The following is a 21,994-nucleotide window of genomic DNA, read 5'->3' on the forward strand; positions in this document are numbered from 1 at the left end:
GAGAGCCCTGAGACCAGAACCAGAACCGGCATTCATCTAGACCCGACAGAACCACATGGGTCTAGTTTACTGAGGAGAACCCTGAGACCACATCCGGAACCAGAACCGGCATTCATCTAGACCTGACAGAACCACATGGGTCTAGTTTAATGAGGAGAACCCTGAGACCACATCCGGAACCAGAACCGGCATTCATCTAGATCCGACAGAACCACATGGGTCTAGTTTAATGAGGAGAACCCTGAGACCACATCCGGAACCAGAACCGGCAATGGTCTAGACCCGACAGAACCGCATGGGTCTAGTGTAATGAGGAGAACCCTGAGACCACATCCAGAACCAGAACCGGCATTCGTCTTGACCCAACAGAACCACATGGGTCTAGTTTAATGAGGAGGACCCTGAGACCAGAACTACAACCAGCATTCATCTAGACCCAACAGAACCACATGGGTCTAGTTTAATGAGGAGGACCCTGAGACCACATCCAGAACCAGAACCAGCATTCATCTAGACCCGACAGAACCACATGGGTCTAGTTTAATGAGGAGAACCCTGAGACCACATCCAGAACCAGAACCAGCATTCATCTAGACCCGACAGAACCACATGGGTTTAGATTATTGAGGAGAACCCTGAGACCACATCCAGAACCAGAACCGGCATTCATCTAGACCCAAAAGAACCACAAGGGTCTAGATTAATGAGGAGAACCCTGAGACCACATCCGGAACCAGAACCAGCATTCATCTAGACCCAGCAGAACCACATGGGCCTAGTTTAATGAGGAGAACCCTGAGACCGCATCCAGAACCAGCATTCATCTAGACCCGACAGAACCACATGGGTCTAGTTTAATGAGGAGAACCCTGAGACCACATCCAGAACCAGAACCAGCATTCATCTAGACCCGACAGAACCACATGGGTCTAGATTATTGAGGAGAACCCTGAGACCACATCCAGAACCAGAACCGGCATTCATCTAGACCCAAAAGAACCACAAGGGTCTAGATTATTGAGGAGAACCCTGAGACCACATCCGGAACCAGAACCAGCATTCGTCTAGACCCGACAGAACCACATGTGTCTAGATTAATGAGGAGAACCCTGAGACCACATCCAGAACCAGAACCAACATTCATCTAGACCCAACAGAACCACATGGGTCTAGATTAATGAGGAGAACCCTGAGACCACATCCAGAACCAGAACCAACATTCATCTAGACCCGACAGAACCACATGGGTGTGGGTTAATGAGGAAAACCCTCAGACCAGAACTAGAACCAGCATTCATCTAGACCCAACAGAACCACATGGGTCTAATTTAATGAGGAGAATCCGGAGACCACATCCAGAACCAGAACCAGACCCAACATTCGTCTAGACCCAACAGAACCACATGGGTCTAGTTTTATGAGGAGAACCCCGAGACCACATCCAGAACCAGAACCGGCATTCATCTAGACCCGACAGAACCACGTGGGTATGGGTTAATGAGGAAAATCTTCAGACCACATCCAGGACCAGAACCAGCATTAATCTAGACCCAACAGAACCATATGGGTCTAGTTTAATGAGGAGAACCCTAAGACCACATCCAGAGCCAGGATCAACATTCATCTAGACCCAATAGAACCACATGGGTCTAGTTTAATGAGGAGAACCCTAAGACCACATCCAGAACCAGAACCGGCATTCATCTAGACCCGACAGAACCACATGGGTCTAGTTTAATGAGGAGAACCCTGAGACCACATCCAGAACCAGAACCAGCATTCATCTAGACCCAACAGAACCACATGGGTCTAGTTTAATGAGGAGAAAATTTAGTCCAGTTCAGACTTTTGTGATCCAGAACCGTTGTGGATTCTCTGGGCTCTGAGGGATCTGGGACGGACCAGGACTTAGTGGAAACCAGAAGGACCATCCAGACTTGTACCGACATCAAGTCCAGAGACCAGGGTCTGTCCTGGTCTGGGGTCAAAGGTCACTGAGGGACATCCATGCAGGGCTGAACCAGACCATGTAAAACCACACACAGACCTGGTCCTGGTCCTGGTCCTGGTCCTGGTCCTGGTCTGGACATGTTGGAGCAGTAGGACTGATTAATCGACTGAAATCACCTTGTGACCAAACAATCATTAAATTATTTGATGCAAATGAAATAAAGACAAATAAGTTTATCTTTGTCTTTATCGTTCTTTAAAAACTCGAACATTAAACCAAGTTTCAAAAACGATTTATGAAAATAATGTGAATCATTAAAATGTAACCATTTTCAATTTAATTAAAGACGTGAGAATCAACATGTCATTAAACCCAACGATGTCCCTGAAGGTCCACGTGTCGCTGTGTACCCTGTGACGTGTCAGTCTGTTTACAGCTGTAACCACGGCGACAGCAGAGCCTCCTGCTGATTGGTCGGTTAGTGGAGCGCTGTGGATCCTCCTGAGTGTCCGAGTGTCCACGGACCCACAGAGACTCATTAGTGACAAACTGGAGACATGATGAAACCACCAGGCAACGAAAACACATGAGCCACAGGGTCTGTGGGAGTGTCCACAGGGACCAGAGACCAGGACCTGGTCCAGCTGAGAGTCGGACCCACCAAAGTCCAGGTCCAGGTGGGTTCAACAACATGAAGACACATGGAAACACAGAGAGGACCAGAAGAACCGGGTCTAGACCCAGAGGTCCAGAAGAACCGGGTCTGGACCCAGAGGATCAGAAGAAGCGGCTCTAGACCCAAAGGTCCAGAAGAACCGGGTCTAGACCCAGAAGTCCAGAAGAAGCGGGTCTAGATTCAGAGGACCAGAAGAACCGGGTCTAGACTCGAGGGCCGATATCCTGCATGTTTTAGATGTTTCCCTCTTCCAACACACCTGATTCAAATGATAAGCCTATCATCCAGCTCTGCAGAAGCCTGATAATGACCGTCAGGTGTGCTGGAAGAGGGAAACATCTAAAACATGCAGGATACCGGCCCTCGAGGATCTGAGTTTGACACCCCTGGTTTATTCAGTCCTGACTTTTTTTCCACATATTATAAATCAATACACTCACACATTCACTCTCCTCAAGTCTCACTGTGACAATGTTTGACATGGGACGTACGGTTCTGGACTGACAGCAGTTTGATTGACAGGTGGTTCCTCAGGGACTTTAGATGGACACCCATGTCTCCATCAGGACGCTGTAGGTCCAGTTTTCCCTCGTCTACTTTTTGTGTTCCCACTCATTCCTCATGTTGTAACTGTCCATATTCCCTGAGCGCTGCTGTTTCAGACACTGTTTCAGACACTGTCATGGATTTGCAGTTCGCATATTTGGTAAAAAATCCCAAAACACCCCCCCCCCCCCCCGAGCACATGGTAGAGGCGTGAACATGTGACAGGCCCGTCCTTTCACATTAATGTTGAACATTTTCAAGTATTAATTGATTTTGTGAATTCTCATCTTTTCAGTGTCATTACATTTGAACCCTTTCCTGTTGCAGCAAACATTTTTTTAAATAAATAACTTGTCCATACAAATGCAAAGCAGAACAACATAACTTTCATTAAATATATATGCAGGTCTTTCTTTATAAATAGTCCTTCTTTGGTCCTATTTCTTGCAGTTACATTGCACCTAGAGCCACACATCCACACATCTGGCAGGAGGCAAAAGCACTGGACTCCATCAGCTTCTGCAGTATGTTTACGATCATGATCCATCCGGTCAGTTTTCTATTATTTGTGTGAATCTGATCAGATGTCTGATGAATCTGTCAAATAAAACAAAGAGTCAGTGTTTTTTCAGGAAGACTTTATTGATAGAAGTCAGCGTCGTCTCTACGGTCATTTTCCAAACAGCAGATTTTTACATGAGTTGCGTATTTTGCTCATTTTCAGTCCAAACAGTAAAGGGTTAAACAGCGGCTGGACAGTTAGGAAATATAAAGACAGAAAAATACGTATCACAGCCGGTGTTCTGCTCATATTAAACCTGCCCTGAGCGATTTCAAAGAACGCACCGAAGGAGAAGCTGAGCAGTGAAGCCAGGTGAGGTGTACAGGTACTGACAGCTTTAAGTCTGGTCTGTTTAGAGCCACAAAACACACTTTAAGGATCCTCATGTACGAGTAGACGATTAGAAGAATCAGGGCCAATATGACAGTGAACAGATATGTGAGTCCGTAGATGTTATTGACTGTGGTGTCAGAACAGGCCAGTTTAACTATAGAGAAGTTAATACAGTAGACTTTATCAATGACGTTTCCACACAGACGCAAAGGGACACTCAGGGACATCATGACAATAGTTGGGAGGACACTGTAAAACCACACGAAAGCAGTGAGGACGGCAACACAGGCCGACGTCATACCAGTGTTGTACTGCAGAGGATGACAGATGGCCACGTATCGGTCATATGACATGACGCCCAAGGTGAAAAACTCGACACTTCCATAAAAGTGAACACAGAAAATCTGCAGGAAACAGTGAAACAGAAACAGAGTGAGTGTCTTTAAGGATCTGAAACAGAAGGAATGGAAACAGCCCAGTACGACCACAGAGTTCATTCACAAACAGACTGCACAGAAACAGGTACATGGGTTCATGTAAGCTCCTGTTCACACAGATAAGCACAATCAGAAACACATTAGACAGGATTATGAAAACATACAAACACAGTGTGATCACAAAATACAGATATTTTAACGCCCCAGTGTCGAAGTAGGCGGTGAAGTTAAAATATAAAACCTGTGAATAGTTCGCCGTCATCATCCTCTGCAGTTTGTAAAGTCAAAAACACAAAACAGAAAACAGTTTGAATTAATGATGGGATGCAAGAATCTCCATCACACACCAACGTTAAAACACTGATAGAAGTTCATAAAGCTGCTGTTTAGTTCATAACGTCATTAAAACTGTTCACTGAATATCAGATTACTTCCAAAGCTCTGTAAAAGTTTCATCTGTTCAGAGGTTAGAGATGTGGTGATGCACAAGCACCACTACCGGAGCTGGACTCAGTTTGTCCTTTAAACTTGTCCTTTAACCAGTGGACGCCCACAGCATCACTCCAACATTCACGTCCACTGACGGCTGCTGATGTCATCAAAAACAAACTTAACCCCTGAGTTTGACTGAAGTTCCACAAAGTTAGACCCACAGTCTGTTTTACAAATCCTTATTATTAATACATCGGTTTTATAGAGCGCTTTTCTAAGTACTCAAAGACGCTTTTTGTTTTATTATTGTTAAAACCACAACAGCAAATCACTATTTAACCCTTAAAGACCCAAACGACCACCGGTGACATAAACCATCTACTGATCTAAACTGTTTAATACCTGCTGATCCACTAATCCTATCAATACATGTCAATAATTGGTGTAAAATACAGTTCTTCACCTTTTCGTGGTCATCGGATATGACCATATTTGGACATTCAGAGGCTCCGTAGTTACCATGGAAACACCATCATCCTCTCCAACGTTGATTCACCAGTAAAACCCATGGAGTTGGATCAGTGACAGTGGATGGACACACTGGGTTCATGTTCCGTTAATGAGAGATTTACTGAAAAAGTAACTTTTTCTTCAGTTTTCTCTATTTTGATGTAATTAACTTTGAATTTACACTGAGTTTTCATGAACATCTACATGATATGTGAATTAAATACAGGAAAATACATGATTTATATCAAAAAAAAAAAAAGCAAAATGCAGAGGATAATATTATTCAAAAAGCAGTGATATATCAGTTAAAGGTTGAAATAGAGGAAAAATTCATGGAGGAACTGCCACAAAAGTGGTACTGGGTCTTTATGGGTTAATACACATTAGTTGGAAACTCTTCTAAACTGTACATGTACCAGTCTGAACTGGAATCTGAACTTAAATGAGTTTAACACCATGGACTGTTCATCTCATCAGTGTAGTTTTTGTAGTTTTTGCAGTTTCACACATTCATCCCATTGGAGGGACTGGACTCTGGTGGGCCGGTTTGGGCCCACAGGTCATATGTTTGAAACCCCTGCTTTATATGTTTAATAGGATGAAACACACACAGTGATGCACTGGATTCCACTGAACAGATGAGGGTCCACCCACACAAAGGTCAAAGGTCACTGTCATCAGGTGACTTGAAGGAAAACACCTGAAAACTCAGATTTGCACAGTTCCTGAGGTGTTAATAAACCCTTTCTGAAGTGTTTCAAACAGATGTGATGTCTTTTTCAGAATGTCTCCTCTGTCCTCTAGTGGTTGGACAGTAACACTATACCATGTCCTCTGAAAAGATACATTTTGGACACATTTTTGGCTCAAAAGTATCTTAGACTGTTTCTGAGACAGTAATAAACCTGTACAAGGTGTTTCAGGTCATTTTTAAGGTTTTTGTCAGGTGGTCTCCAGTGTCCTCCACTGGTGTTGTATTAAGACTATACTGTGTCCTCTGAAAATGGACATTCAGGAAAAAAATACAAATATATTTGAATGGAATTTTTCACAGATACCGAGGTATTAATGAACCCTTTCTGAAGCGTTTCAGATCGATTTGATGTTTTTTACAGAATGTCTCCAGTGTCTTCCAGTGACTGGACAGTGAGACTATATTATGTCCCCTCAAAATGGACATTTTGGTCCAAATTAATATACATGGTATTTTCCGCAGTTCCTATCAGCCCAATGAACCCATCCTGGAGTATTCAGGATGTTTTAAACCCTTTTTTTTTGTGTGTTTTTTTTTTTTTTTTTTTTTTTTAGAATGTCTCCAATGTCCTCCAGTGGTGGAGTAGTATGAAAATTGACATTTTAGACAAAAAAAAAAAAATTCTTCAGAATGTCTCCAATGTCCTCCAGCATTTGGACAGTCAAAGTGAACTTTTCTGGATGAAATTTCATTAGGTCTGAATGTGTTTTCCACTAATCCTAACACCTTCATTAACCCCTCCTAAGGTGTTTTAAATCTTTTTTCAGAACGTCTCCACTGTCGTTCACTGATTGGACAGTAAAACTATACTGTGATGAACTGGTGACAGGGTGAACCCCAGGTATCTGGGACAGGCTCCAGCTGCTTTTACAAAAGTCCAACCTCATGATTTGACTGGATTTTACACCATGATATTCAAATGAGTTCAGGTCAAAGGTCATATTTGGTCATTCTATGGAGCTGGAGATGGATTAAAGGCACTATTTCAGTTATATATTTATGAATGATATAGAAGTGGATCCAAGTGCATCAGAGCTTTGATGGGATTTTAGTAAATATTGGTGGTTGAAGGTGATGGTAAATGGAGCTGAGTTCAACATCTGGAGGTTTAGAGAGTTGGACAAGATCAGTATATGGAATCAGAAGATGGATCCAACTAGGAATCGAACATTCAAGTGTTTCTGAGGAAGTCTATGACAGTGGAACAAGTAGGGACAGGTAGGACACAAAGCCTTAGACTTTTGCATGAAATTGTTGAAAGGGTTCAAATATAATGACACTGAAAAGATGAGAATTCACCAGATCAGTTCATACTTGAAAGAACGTTCAACAGTCATGTGAAAGGAGGGGCCTGTCATGTGTCCACGCCTCTACCACGGGCTCAGTCCTTGTGGAGTTTTCACTAGATGTTCCTGGCGGGGGGGGGGGGGGGGGGGGGGGGGGGGGGTTGGTTTTTTGCTTTGGGATTTTTTTTTTGCCAAAGTTGTGAACTGTCAGTGCAGAGGACTGGACATCAGCAGATAGATCCTTCTTTGAATAAATAAAAAAAATCCAACTATTTCTGAGTAAGTCTATGACAGTGGGACAGATGGGGACAGAAAGGACACAAAGCCTTAAAAGAAAACTAGTCAGCTTAAGCACTGATGTTCAGTCATTTTACAAACAGAAGTATGAATAAAACTGGAACACAGGATGAAACTGAATCCAGATTTTACTGATGCAAAGATGACGACGATGTGAATATTCACTGTACAGTTTATTTTTTGTACATAAAACACAAGTATTCAAGTTACATTCTTTTTCCAAACAGCAGACTTTTATATACAATGCGTATTTTGGTCATTTTCAGCCCATGCAATAAAGGGTTGACAAACGGTTGGCCCGTGAGCCAGTATAAGGACAAAAAAATCCTCATCATGCTGGGTACGTTAGTCATATTAAACCTGCTCTGTAATATCTCAAAGAAAACCCCGAAGGAAAAGTTCATCAGAGACACCAGGTGAGGTGTACAGGTACTGACGGCTTTATGTCTGGTCTGTTTAGAGCCAGAAAAACACACTTTAAGGATCCTCATGTAGGTGTAGACGATTAAAATGATGAGGAAAATGATAACACCGAAAACATGACACAGTCCGAAGATGTTATTGGCTGTGGTGTCCGAACAGGCCAGTTTAACGATACAATAATTATCACAGTAGACTTTATCAATGACGTTTCCACACAGATGTAGAGGCTCAGTCAGACCGTAGACGATGATCACATTGATCAAAATGGGATAAAACCAGATGAGAGCGGTAAACATGGCAACCTTATTGGACGTCATACGTGTGTTATACTGTAGAGGAAAACAGATGGCCAGGTATCGGTCGTATGACATGACAGATAATGTCAGAAATTCAATCAGTCCATAAGAATAAAGACAGAAAACCTGCAGGAAACACAGTGAAGCAGAAACCATGTGAACGTCTTTAAGGATCTGAAACAGAAGGAGTGGAAACAGCCCAGTACTACCGTAGAGTTCATTCACAAACAGACTGCACAGAAACAGGTACATGGGTTCATGGAAGCTCCTGGCCATCTGTCATCCTCTGCAGTATCACACACAAATGACGTACGGTAGAGTGGTTCAGTTCACTGCGGTGACGTGGCTGTTTCCTTTCCTCTCAGTAGTTATTGTGATATCGCTGAGTTCACCTTTACATCTGTGTGGAAACATCATTGATAAAATCTACTGTAATAATTATTCTATCGTTAAACTGTCCTGTTCTGACACCACAGTCAATAACATCTATAGGACTCATGAATCTGTTCATTACCATATGTGTTCCTGTCATGTTAATCCTCTACACCTACATGAGGATCCTTAAAGTGTGTTTTTCTGGATCTAAACAGACCAGACATAAAGCTGTCAGTACCTGTACACCTCACCTGGCTTCAATATTAAACTTTGCCTTTGGTTGTTGTTTTGAAATCATTCAGAGCAGGTTTAATATGAACCATGTTCCACATATGCTGAGGATATTTTTATCAGTGTACTTTATAACCCTTCAACCAATATTTAACCCTCTGGTTTTTGGACTGAAAATGTCCAAAATACGCCTCGTATGTAGTAATCTGCTCTGTGGTAAACGTCATTTAGACTTAATTTAGAGGTTAATTCAACATGTGCGGAGCTTCAGTGATGGAGTTTGTTTTTCTCATTTTTGTCATTTTATACCTGTGGCTCTGGGGCCACACTCGGCTCTTGGACCCTTTTAACCCTTAACCCTTTCATGCATCGTGGTCACTACGGTGGACAGCTGTTCAAAGCTGTTCTCTTGTATATTCATGGTTTGTATTGTTTTAGTTCCATATCGGCCAAGAAGGTGGATCATCCCACACACTGACATTCAGACCATTACTGTAACTTTGCTGTTCTTGATAAACCTGATCTGCTCTAACATGTTTGAGTGTAAATCAATTGCTTGTTATTGTTATTAGACTGTAATTAACTGTGTTTTTGTGACAAAAAGTTTTTTTTTTCTTGCATTTTATCTCCAGTATGTTAAAATGTGACATAACAATACTTTTCATCATGAAGGATAATTTGCTTTTAACCAAGCATCAACTTGGATTTATTTATGACCCCAGCTCAGTTTTTTCCATATCGTGATATATCGTATTGTGATCCCAGTATTGTCATTTGTATCGTATCGCCAGATTCTTGCCAATACACAGCCCTAAAATAACCCACTACCAGGAAACATACAGAAATGATTCACTGAAAGGGAAGGGAGTCAGAATTTAAGGGGTAGATTTAATTTCAAAATTCAGAGGGTGTGCACTACTGGGAAAAGTTAGAGTCTATCTGTGTGTGGTGTTAAAGTCTGGAACAGACTGAGGGAGGAGCACAAGGAATGTTCAAACATAAGCCAATTCAAAAAGACTTATGAGAACATGCACAGATATAAGGATGAGGGTCATTAACTGTCACCATATGTTCACTGTTGTTTATGTATATATTTCTTTCTTTGAGTTAGTTATTATTTGTTTATTAATTCACCAGCACAACTAAGAAATGTATTGGTAAAAGAGTCTATGAGTATTTGTATATGTGTATGTGTACTTGTATGTTGTGGGTATATGTACAAACATATGTATGTGTATATGGATGAATGAGTGTGTGTGTGTGTGTGTGTGTGTGTGTGTGTGTGTGTGAATAGCTATATAAATATAAAAGAGTAACAGAAAAGGAAGAGGGACATATATATTACTTATATTTTAGGGAGAGGGATTAAATAAATTGCACTTCTTCTCACTCCTGTTCAGCTAAATGTAAATGGAACTATTGTGCTGTTCTTCTAAGATTGTTATGATTGTTGATATTTGTATTATTATGTATGTTTTGCTTGTTCGCATATATGTTAAATTTCATTGCATGTTCAGAATAAATCACTAATCACTAGTTTCAGACCCATAATCCAAGGCTGTGTTGGACTCCCATCATGCACCTCTCCTCTCTCCATGTCTTCTCCATGTGAGCATAAAGGTCTGACCATGGCTCAGTGGTTTGTGTACAGGTGGAGCTGTGTTTGTGGTCTCTTGCTGATGAGTCTGTGCTTTGACGTCACTGGTTCATTAGTTGTGTGAGTTGAACTGGTTTAAAGGACCAGGTTCAGTGGATCAGATCAGGACTCAGACCCACTATGACAGGACAGGTGAACACATCCACACAATGTCACACTATGTTATAGTACATCCTCTGGTTTCTTTCTTGTTGCTTTCGTTTTCACAGATCCTTCAGTTCATGATGATGCTCTGTGGGTTTTTTAATCTCAGTTGTCATGTTTTCACTCTTTCCTTGAACTCTCACTAATATTAACAACTGTTTGAATAATCTACACACAGATGATCATTAACTCGACACAGGTTTCATATTTTATACTCAGTGCATACTTTGACACTGGGATGTTAAAGTACTTATACTTCACTATCATATTGTGTTTGTATGTTTTAATAATCCTGTCTAATGTGTTTCTGATTGTGCTTATTTGTGTGAACAGGAGCTTACATGAACCCATGTACCTGTTTCTGTGCAGTCTGTTTGTTAATCAACTCTATGGTAGTACTGGGCTGTTTCCATTTATTCTCCTTCAGATCCTCAAAGACGTTCACACTGTTTCATTTTCACTGTGTGTTCTACAGATTTTCTGTCTTTATTCTTATGTACAAGTGGAAATGATCAACTTAACTGTTATGTCATATGACCGATACCTGTCCATCTGTTTTCCTCTGCAGTATCACACTCGTATGACACATAATAAGATTGTTGTGCTTATCACTGTTGTGTGGGTTTTATCCCTTCTTAAAATTGCCATTGGTCGTTATATGACTGTGTCTTTACAGTTGTGTGGGAATATCATTGATAAAATCTACTGTGATCATTATTCTATAGTTGAACTGTCCTGTTCTGACACCACAGACAATAACATCTATGGACTCATTAATGCATTCATTTCCATATGTGTTCCTGTCATGTTAATCCTGTACTCGTACATGAGGATCCTTAAAGTGTGTTTTTCTGGATCTAAACAGACCAGACATAAAGCTGTCAGTACCTGTACACCTCACCTGGCTTCACTGATAAACTTTACTCTTGGTTGTTGTTTTGAAGTCGTACAGAGGAGGTTTAATATGAACCATGTTCCCAATACGATGAGGATATTTTTATCAGTGTACTTTGTAATCCTTCAACCAGTATTTAACCCTATGGTTTATGGACTGAAAATGTCCAAAATACGTGTCAAATGTAATCATCTGCTCTGTGGTAAACGTCATTTAGACTCTGAAAGTTGATTCAACATGTGCATGTGAACATTTTATGGTGTCATGTGTAGATTCAGACGTGTTTATTGTGTAATTCGACTGGTTTTACTTGTGTCATGTAATTGTCATACGTTCCCAGTGCTGTAAAAATGTCAAACTGTGTCATTATCATTAAAACTAAGCATTAACTGAATAATTAAAGTGGTTGTGTGTTTTTTTTTCTCTGCCATTGACACTAAAGTGTGGAACAGTAGTCCATGTTAAATGTTCACATCCTGCCAAAAGAGCTGAGGTCCCAGTGGAATCAGATTTCCTTTACTTTGCTTTAACTACATTAAAGATACAGATGCAGATGAGGATGAACTTTATTGATCAGCTCAGGAAAAAGAAAGAAAGAAAAAAAGAAAAGAACAACCACCAATCATCAGGCTCCAGCTGCTTTTACAAAAGTCCAACCTCATGATTTGACTGGATTTTACACCATGATATTCAAATGAGTTCAGGTCAAAGGTCATATTTGGTCATTCTATGGAGCTGGAGATGGATTAAAGGCACTATTTCAGTTATATATTTATGAATGATATAGAAGTGGATCCAAGTGCATCAGAGCTTTGATGGGATTTTAGTAATATTGGTGGTTGAAGGTGATGGTAAATGGAGCTGAGTTCAACATCTGGAGGTTTAGAGAGTTGGACAAGATCAGTATATGGAATCAGAAGATGGATCCAACTAGGAATCGAACATTCAAGTGTTTCTGAGGAAGTCTATGACAGTGGAACAAGTAGGGACAGGTAGGACACAAAGCCTTAGACTTTTGCATGAAATTGTTGAAAGGGTTCAAATATAATGACACTGAAAAGATGAGAATTCACCAGATCAGTTCATACTTGAAAGAACGTTCAACAGTCATGTGAAAGGAGGGGCCTGTCATGTGTCCACGCCTCTACCACGGGCTCAGTCCTTGTGGAGTTTTCACTAGATGTTCCTGGCGGGGGGGGGGGGGGGGGGGGTTGTTTTTTTTGCTTTGGGATTTTTTTTTGCCAAAGTTGTGAACTGTCAGTGCAGAGGACTGGACATCAGCAGATAGATCCTTCTTTGAATAAAAAAAAAAAATCCAACTATTTCTGAGTAAGTCTATGACAGTGGGACAGATGGGGACAGAAAGGACACAAAGCCTTAAAAGAAAACTAGTCAGCTTAAGCACTGATGTTCAGTCATTTTACAAACAGAAATATGAATAAAACTGGAACACAGGATGAAACTGAATCCAGATTTTACTGATGCAAAGATGACGACGATGTGAATATTCACTGTACAGTTTATTTTTTGTACATAAAACACAAGTATTCAAGTTACATTCTTTTTCCAAACAGCAGACTTTTATATACAATGCGTATTTTGGTCATTTTCAGCCCATGCAATAAAGGGTTGACAAACGGTTGGCCCGTGAGCCAGTATAAGGACAAAAAAATCCTCATCATGCTGGGTACGTTAGTCATATTAAACCTGCTCTGTAATATCTCAAAGAAAACCCCGAAGGAAAAGTTCATCAGAGACACCAGGTGAGGTGTACAGGTACTGACGGCTTTATGTCTGGTCTGTTTAGAGCCAGAAAAACACACTTTAAGGATCCTCATGTAGGTGTAGACGATTTAAAATGATGAGGAAAATGATAACACCGAAAACATGACACAGTCCGAAGATGTTATTGGCTGTGATGTCCGAACAGGCCAGTTTAACGATACAATAATTATCACAGTAGACTTTATCAATGACGTTTCCACACAGATGTAGAGGCTCAGTCAGACCGTAGACGATGATCACATTGATCAAAATGGGATAAAACCAGATGAGAGCGGTAAACATGGCAACCTTATTGGACGTCATACGTGTGTTATACTGTAGAGGAAACAGATGGCCAGGTATCGGTCGTATGACATGACAGATAATGTCAGAAATTCAATCAGTCCATAAGAATAAAGACAGAAAACCTGCAGGAAACACAGTGAAGCAGAAACCATGTGAACGTCTTTAAGGATCTGAAACAGAAGGAGTGGAAACAGCCCAGTACTACCGTAGAGTTCATTCACAAACAGACTGCACAGAAACAGGTACATGGGTTCATGGAAGCTCCTGGCCATCTGTCATCCTCTGCAGTATCACACACAAATGACGTACGGTAGAGTGGTTCAGTTCACTGCGGTGACGTGGCTGTTTCCTTTCCTCTCAGTAGTTATTGTGATATCGCTGAGTTCACCTTTACATCTGTGTGGAAACATCATTGATAAAATCTACTGTAATAATTATTCTATCGTTAAACTGTCCTGTTCTGACACCACAGTCAATAACATCTATGGACTCATGAATCTGTTCATTACCATATGTGTTCCTGTCATGTTAATCCTCTACACCTACATGAGGATCCTTAAAGTGTGTTTTTCTGGATCTAAACAGACCAGACATAAAGCTGTCAGTACCTGTACACCTCACCTGGCTTCAATATTAAACTTTGCCTTTGGTTGTTGTTTTGAAATCATTCAGAGCAGGTTTAATATGAACCATGTTCCACATATGTTGAGGATATTTTTATCAGTGTACTTTATAACCCTTCAACCAATATTTAACCCTCTGGTTTTTGGACTGAAAATGTCCAAAATACGCCTCGTATGTAGTAATGTGCTCTGTGGTAAACGTCATTTAGACTTAATTTAGAGGTTAATTCAACATGTGTGGAGCTTCAGTGATGGAGTTTGTTTTTCATTTTTGTCATTTTATACCTGTGGCTCTGGGGCCACACTCGGCTCTTGGACCCTTTTAACCCTTAACCCTTTCATGCATCGTGGTCACTACGGTGGACAGCTGTTCAAAGCTGTTCTCTTGTATATTCATGGTTTGTATTGTTTTAGTTCCATATCGGCCAAGAAGGTGGATCATCCCACACACTGACATTCAGACCATTACTGTAACTTTGCTGTTCTTGATAAACCTGATCTGCTCTAACATGTTTGAGTGTAAATCAATTGCTTGTTATTGTTATTAGACTGTAATTAACTGTGTTTTTGTGACAAAAAGTTTTTTTTTTTCTTGCATTTTATCTCCAGTATGTTAAAATGTGACATAACAATACTTTTCATCATGAAGGATAATTTGCTTTTAACCAAGCATCAACTTGGATTTATTTATGACCCCAGCTCAGTTTTTTTTCCATATCGTGATATATCGTATTGTGATCCCAGTATTGTCATTTGTATCGTATCGCCAGATTCTTGCCAATACACAGCCCTAAAATAACCCACTACCAGGAAACATACAGAAATGATTCACTGAAAGGGAAGGGAGTCAGAATTTAAGGGGTAGATTTAATTTCAAAATTCAGAGGGTGTGCACTACTGGGAAAAGTTAGAGTCTATCTGTGTGTGTGGTGTTAAAGTCTGGAACAGACTGAGGGAGGAGCACAAGGAATGTTCAAACATAAGCCAATTCAAAAAGACTTATGAGAACATGCACAGATATAAGGATGAGGGTCATTAACTGTCACCATATGTCACTGTTGTTTATGTATATATTTCTTTCTTTGAGTTAGTTATTATTTGTTTATTAATTCACCAGCACAACTAAGAAATGTATTGGTAAAAGAGTCTATGAGTATTTGTATATGTGTATGTGTACTTGTATGTTGTGGGTATATGTACAAACATATGTATGTGTATATGGATGAATGAGTGTGTGTGTGTGTGTGTGTGTGTGTGTGTGTGAATAGCTATATAAATATAAAAGAGTAACAGAAAAGGAAGAGGGACATATATATTACTTATATTTTAGGGAGAGGGATTAAATAAATTGCACTTCTTCTCACTCCTGTTCAGCTAAATGTAAATGGAACTATTGTGCTGTTCTTCTAAGATTGTTATGATTGTTGATATTTGTATTATTATGTATGTTTTGCTTGTTCGCATATATGTTAAATTTCATTGCATGTTCAGAATAAATCACTAATCACTAGTTTCAGACCCATAATCCAAGGCTGTGTTGGACTCCCATCATGCACCTCTCCTCTCTCCATGTCTTCTCCATGTGAGCATAAAGGTCTGACCATGGCTCAGTGGTTTGTGTACAGGTGGAGCTGTGTTTGTGGTCTCTTGCTGATGAGTCTGTGCTTTGACGTCACTGGTTCATTAGTTGTGTGAGTTGAACTGGTTTAAAGGACCAGGTTCAGTGGATCAGATCAGGACTCAGACCCACTATGACAGGACAGGTGAACACATCCACACAATGTCACACTATGTTATAGTACATCCTCTGGTTTCTTTCTTGTTGCTTTCGTTTTCACAGATCCTTCAGTTCATGATGATGCTCTGTGGGTTTTTTAATCTCAGTTGTCATGTTTTCACTCTTTCCTTGAACTCTCACTAATATTAACAACTGTTTGAATAATCTACACACAGATGATCATTAACTCGACACAGGTTTCATATTTTATACTCAGTGCATACTTTGACACTGGGATGTTAAAGTACTTATACTTCACTATCATATTGTGTTTGTATGTTTTAATAATCCTGTCTAATGTGTTTCTGATTGTGGTTATCTGTGTGAACAGGAGCTTACATGAACCCATGTACCTGTTTCTGTGCAGTCTGTTTGTTAATCAACTCTATGGTAGTACTGGGCTGTTTCCATTTATTCTCCTTCAGATCCTCAAAGACGTTCACACTGTTTCATTTTCACTGTGTGTTCTACAGATTTTCTGTCTTTATTCTTATGTACAAGTGGAAATGATCAACTTAACTGTTATGTCATATGACCGATACCTGTCCATCTGTTTTCCTCTGCAGTATCACACTCGTATGACACATAATAAGATTGGTGTGCTTATCACTGTTGTGTGGGTTTTATCCCTTCTTAAAATTGCCATTGGTCGTTATATGACTGTGTCTTTACAGTTGTGTGGGAATATCATTGATAAAATCTACTGTGATCATTATTCTATAGTTGAACTGTCCTGTTCTGACACCACAGACAATAACATCTATGGACTCATTAATGCATTCATTTCCATATGTGTTCCTGTCATGTTAATCCTGTACTCGTACATGAGGATCCTTAAAGTGTGTTTTTCTGGATCTAAACAGACCAGACATAAAGCTGTCAGTACCTGTACACCTCACCTGGCTTCACTGATAAACTTTACTCTTGGTTGTTGTTTTGAAGTCGTACAGAGGAGGTTTAATATGAACCATGTTCCCAATACGATGAGGATATTTTTATCAGTGTACTTTGTAATCCTTCAACCAGTATTTAACCCTATGGTTTATGGACTGAAAATGTCCAAAATACGTGTCAAATGTAATCATCTGCTCTGTGGTAAACGTCATTTAGACTCTGAAAGTTGATTCAACATGTGCATGTGAACATTTTATGGTGTCATGTGTAGATTCAGACGTGTTTATTGTGTAATTCGACTGGTTTTACTTGTGTCATGTAATTGTCATACGTTCCCAGTGCTGTAAAAATGTCAAACTGTGTCATTATCATTAAAACTAAGCATTAACTGAATAATTAAAATGGTTGTGTGTTTTTTTTTCTCTGCCATTGACACTAAAGTGTGGAACAGTAGTCCATGTTAAATGTTCACATCCTGCCAAAAAGAGCTGAGGTCCCAGTGGAATCAGATTTCCTTTACTTTGCTTTAACTACATTAAAGATACAGATGCAGATGAGGATGAACTTTATTGATCAGCTCAGGAAAAAGAAAGAAAGAAAAAAAGAAAAGAACAACCACCAATCATCAGGCTCCAGCTGCTTTTACAAAAGTCCAACCTCATGATTTGACTGGATTTTACACCATGATATTCAAATGAGTTCAGGTCAAAGGTCATATTTGGTCATTCTATGGAGCTGGAGATGGATTAAAGGCACTATTTCAGTTATATATTTATGAATGATATAGAAGTGGATCCAAGTGCATCAGAGCTTTGATGGGATTTTAGTAAATATTGGTGGTTGAAGGTGATGGTAAATGGAGCTGAGTTCAACATCTGGAGGTTTAGAGAGTTGGACAAGATCAGTATATGGAATCAGAAGATGGATCCAACTAGGAATCGAACATTCAAGTGTTTCTGAGGAAGTCTATGACAGTGGAACAAGTAGGGACAGGTAGGACACAAAGCCTTAGACTTTTGCATGAAATTGTTGAAAGGGTTCAAATATAATGACACTGAAAAGATGAGAATTCACCAGATCAGTTCATACTTGAAAGAACGTTCAACAGTCATGTGAAAGGAGGGGCCTGTCATGTGTCCACGCCTCTACCACGGGCTCAGTCCTTGTGGAGTTTTCACTAGATGTTCCTGGCGGGGGGGGGGGGGGGGGGTTGGTTTTTTGCTTTGGGATTTTTTTTTGCCAAAGTTGTGAACTGTCAGTGCAGAGGACTGGACATCAGCAGATAGATCCTTCTTTGAATAAATAAAAAAAATCCAACTATTTCTGAGTAAGTCTATGACAGTGGGACAGATGGGGACAGAAAGGACACAAAGCCTTAAAAGAAAACTAGTCAGCTTAAGCACTGATGTTCAGTCATTTTACAAACAGAAGTATGAATAAAACTGGAACACAGGATGAAACTGAATCCAGATTTTACTGATGCAAAGATGACGACGATGTGAATATTCACTGTACAGTTTATTTTTTGTACATAAAACACAAGTATTCAAGTTACATTCTTTTTCCAAACAGCAGACTTTTATATACAATGCGTATTTTGGTCATTTTCAGCCCATGCAATAAAGGGTTGACAAACGGTTGGCCCGTGAGCCAGTATAAGGACAAAAAAATCCTCATCATGCTGGGTACGTTAGTCATATTAAACCTGCTCTGTAATATCTCAAAGAAAACCCCGAAGGAAAAGTTCATCAGAGACACCAGGTGAGGTGTACAGGTACTGACGGCTTTATGTCTGGTCTGTTTAGAGCCAGAAAAACACACTTTAAGGATCCTCATGTAGGTGTAGACGATTAAAATGATGAGGAAAATGATAACACCGAAAACATGACACAGTCCGAAGATGTTATTGGCTGTGATGTCCGAACAGGCCAGTTTAACGATACAATAATTATCACAGTAGACTTTATCAATGACGTTTCCACACAGATGTAGAGGCTCAGTCAGACCGTAGACGATGATCACATTGATCAAAATGGGATAAAACCAGATGAGAGCGGTAAACATGGCAACCTTATTGGACGTCATACGTGTGTTATACTGTAGAGGAAAACAGATGGCCAGGTATCGGTCGTATGACATGACAGATAATGTCAGAAATTCAATCAGTCCATAAGAATAAAGACAGAAAACCTGCAGGAAACACAGTGAAGCAGAAACCATGTGAACGTCTTTAAGGATCTGAAACAGAAGGAGTGGAAACAGCCCAGTACTACCGTAGAGTTCATTCACAAACAGACTGCACAGAAACAGGTACATGGGTTCATGGAAGCTCCTGGCCATCTGTCATCCTCTGCAGTATCACACACAAATGACGTACGGTAGAGTGGTTCAGTTCACTGCGGTGACGTGGCTGTTTCCTTTCCTCTCAGTAGTTATTGTGATATCGCTGAGTTCACCTTTACATCTGTGTGGAAACATCATTGATAAAATCTACTGTAATAATTATTCTATCGTTAAACTGTCCTGTTCTGACACCACAGTCAATAACATCTATGGACTCATGAATCTGTTCATTACCATATGTGTTCCTGTCATGTTAATCCTCTACACCTACATGAGGATCCTTAAAGTGTGTTTTTCTGGATCTAAACAGACCAGACATAAAGCTGTCAGTACCTGTACACCTCACCTGGCTTCAATATTAAACTTTGCCTTTGGTTGTTGTTTTGAAATCATTCAGAGCAGGTTTAATATGAACCATGTTCCACATATGTTGAGGATATTTTTATCAGTGTACTTTATAACCCTTCAACCAATATTTAACCCTCTGGTTTTTGGACTGAAAATGTCCAAAATACGCCTCGTATGTAGTAATGTGCTCTGTGGTAAACGTCATTTAGACTTAATTTAGAGGTTAATTCAACATGTGTGGAGCTTCAGTGATGGAGTTTGTTTTCTCATTTTTGTCATTTTATACCTGTGGCTCTGGGGCCACACTCGGCTCTTGGACCCTTTTAACCCTTAACCCTTTCATGCATCGTGGTCACTACGGTGGACAGCTGTTCAAAGCTGTTCTCTTGTATATTCATGGTTTGTATTGTTTTAGTTCCATATCGGCCAAGAAGGTGGATCATCCCACACACTGACATTCAGACCATTACTGTAACTTTGCTGTTCTTGATAAACCTGATCTGCTCTAACATGTTTGAGTGTAAATCAATTGCTTGTTATTGTTATTAGACTGTAATTAACTGTGTTTTTGTGACAAAAAGTTTTTTTTTTCTTGCATTTTATCTCCAGTATGTTAAAATGTGACATAACAATACTTTTCATCATGAAGGATAATTTGCTTTTAACCAAGCATCAACTTGGATTTATTTATGACCCCAGCTCAGTTTTTTTCCATATCGTGATATATCGTATTGTGATCCCAGTATTGTCATTTGTATCGTATCGCCAGATTCTTGCCAATACACAGCCCTAAAAATAACCCACTACCAGGAAACATACAGAAATGATTCACTGAAAGGGAAGGGAGTCAGAATTTAAGGGGTAGATTTAATTTCAAAATTCAGAGGGTGTGCACTACTGGGAAAAGTTAGAGTCTATCTGTGTGTGTGGTGTTAAAGTCTGGAACAGACTGAGGGAGGAGCACAAGGAATGTTCAAACATAAGCCAATTCAAAAAGACTTATGAGAACATGCACAGATATAAGGATGAGGGTCATTAACTGTCACCATATGTTCACTGTTGTTTATGTATATATTTCTTTCTTTGAGTTAGTTATTATTTGTTTATTAATTCACCAGCACAACTAAGAAATGTATTGGTAAAAGAGTCTATGAGTATTTGTATATGTGTATGTGTACTTGTATGTTGTGGGTATATGTACAAACATATGTATGTGTATATGGATGAATGAGTGTGTGTGTGTGTGTGTGTGTGTGTGTGTGTGTGTGTGAATAGCTATATAAATATAAAAGAGTAACAGAAAAGGAAGAGGGACATATATATTACTTATATTTTAGGGAGAGGGATTAAATAAATTGCACTTCTTCTCACTCCTGTTCAGCTAAATGTAAATGGAACTATTGTGCTGTTCTTCTAAGATTGTTATGATTGTTGATATTTGTATTATTATGTATGTTTTGCTTGTTCGCATATATGTTAAATTTCATTGCATGTTCAGAATAAATCACTAATCACTAGTTTCAGACCCATAATCCAAGGCTGTGTTGGACTCCCATCATGCACCTCTCCTCTCTCCATGTCTTCTCCATGTGAGCATAAAGGTCTGACCATGGCTCAGTGGTTTGTGTACAGGTGGAGCTGTGTTTGTGGTCTCTTGCTGATGAGTCTGTGCTTTGACGTCACTGGTTCATTAGTTGTGTGAGTTGAACTGGTTTAAAGGACCAGGTTCAGTGGATCAGATCAGGACTCAGACCCACTATGACAGGACAGGTGAACACATCCACACAATGTCACACTATGTTATAGTACATCCTCTGGTTTCTTTCTTGTTGCTTTCGTTTTCACAGATCCTTCAGTTCATGATGATGCTCTGTGGGTTTTTTAATCTCAGTTGTCATGTTTTCACTCTTTCCTTGAACTCTCACTAATATTAACAACTGTTTGAATAATCTACACACAGATGATCATTAACTCGACACAGGTTTCATATTTTATACTCAGTGCATACTTTGACACTGGGATGTTAAAGTACTTATACTTCACTATCATATTGTGTTTGTATGTTTTAATAATCCTGTCTAATGTGTTTCTGATTGTGCTTATTTGTGTGAACAGGAGCTTACATGAACCCATG

The 21,994-nt window shown here is 39.9% G+C and overlaps 5 protein-coding genes and 1 pseudogene across 5 annotated transcripts in view; 4 read left to right on the forward strand and 2 right to left on the reverse strand.

Annotated features, from left to right (window-relative positions):
* Positions 1-3,843: 3,843 nt before the first annotated feature.
* On the reverse strand, positions 3,844-4,767 carry LOC115431179 (olfactory receptor 142-like; annotated as a pseudogene).
* A 5,954-nt stretch (positions 4,768-10,721) lies between these two features.
* On the forward strand, positions 10,722-12,153 carry LOC115431761 (olfactory receptor 5F1-like). The gene has a single exon (XM_030152407.1). It carries the CDS (start codon positions 11,089-11,091, stop codon positions 12,034-12,036), a length of 948 nt encoding a protein of 315 aa, XP_030008267.1. The 5' UTR covers positions 10,722-11,088; the 3' UTR covers positions 12,037-12,153.
* A 1,895-nt stretch (positions 12,154-14,048) lies between these two features.
* LOC115431180 (olfactory receptor 52N4-like) lies at positions 14,049-14,718 on the forward strand. Its single transcript, XM_030151411.1, has one exon. The coding sequence runs from the start codon at positions 14,122-14,124 to the stop codon at positions 14,716-14,718; it is 597 nt and encodes a 198-aa protein (XP_030007271.1). The 5' UTR covers positions 14,049-14,121.
* A 1,366-nt stretch (positions 14,719-16,084) lies between these two features.
* Positions 16,085-17,516, forward strand: LOC115431763 (olfactory receptor 52D1-like). Its single transcript, XM_030152410.1, has one exon. The coding sequence runs from the start codon at positions 16,452-16,454 to the stop codon at positions 17,397-17,399; it is 948 nt and encodes a 315-aa protein (XP_030008270.1). The 5' UTR covers positions 16,085-16,451; the 3' UTR covers positions 17,400-17,516.
* Positions 17,517-18,720: 1,204 nt separating this feature from the next.
* Positions 18,721-19,509, reverse strand: LOC115431181 (olfactory receptor 52D1-like). Its single transcript, XM_030151412.1, has one exon. It carries the CDS (start codon positions 19,507-19,509, stop codon positions 18,721-18,723), a length of 789 nt encoding a protein of 262 aa, XP_030007272.1.
* Positions 19,510-21,453: 1,944 nt separating this feature from the next.
* The window catches only part of LOC115431182 (olfactory receptor 5F1-like), a 1,315-nt gene continuing 774 nt past the window's right edge, over positions 21,454-21,994 (forward strand). The window contains exon 1 of the mRNA XM_030151413.1: positions 21,454-21,994. This exon is cut by the window's right edge and continues 774 nt beyond it. Within this exon, the coding sequence (XP_030007273.1) occupies positions 21,821-21,994 (174 nt within the window). The 5' untranslated portion in view covers positions 21,454-21,820.

The sequence above is a fragment of the Sphaeramia orbicularis genome, chromosome 13 (assembly GCF_902148855.1).
Source record: "Sphaeramia orbicularis chromosome 13, fSphaOr1.1, whole genome shotgun sequence".
Taxonomy (NCBI): domain Eukaryota; kingdom Metazoa; phylum Chordata; class Actinopteri; order Kurtiformes; family Apogonidae; genus Sphaeramia; species Sphaeramia orbicularis.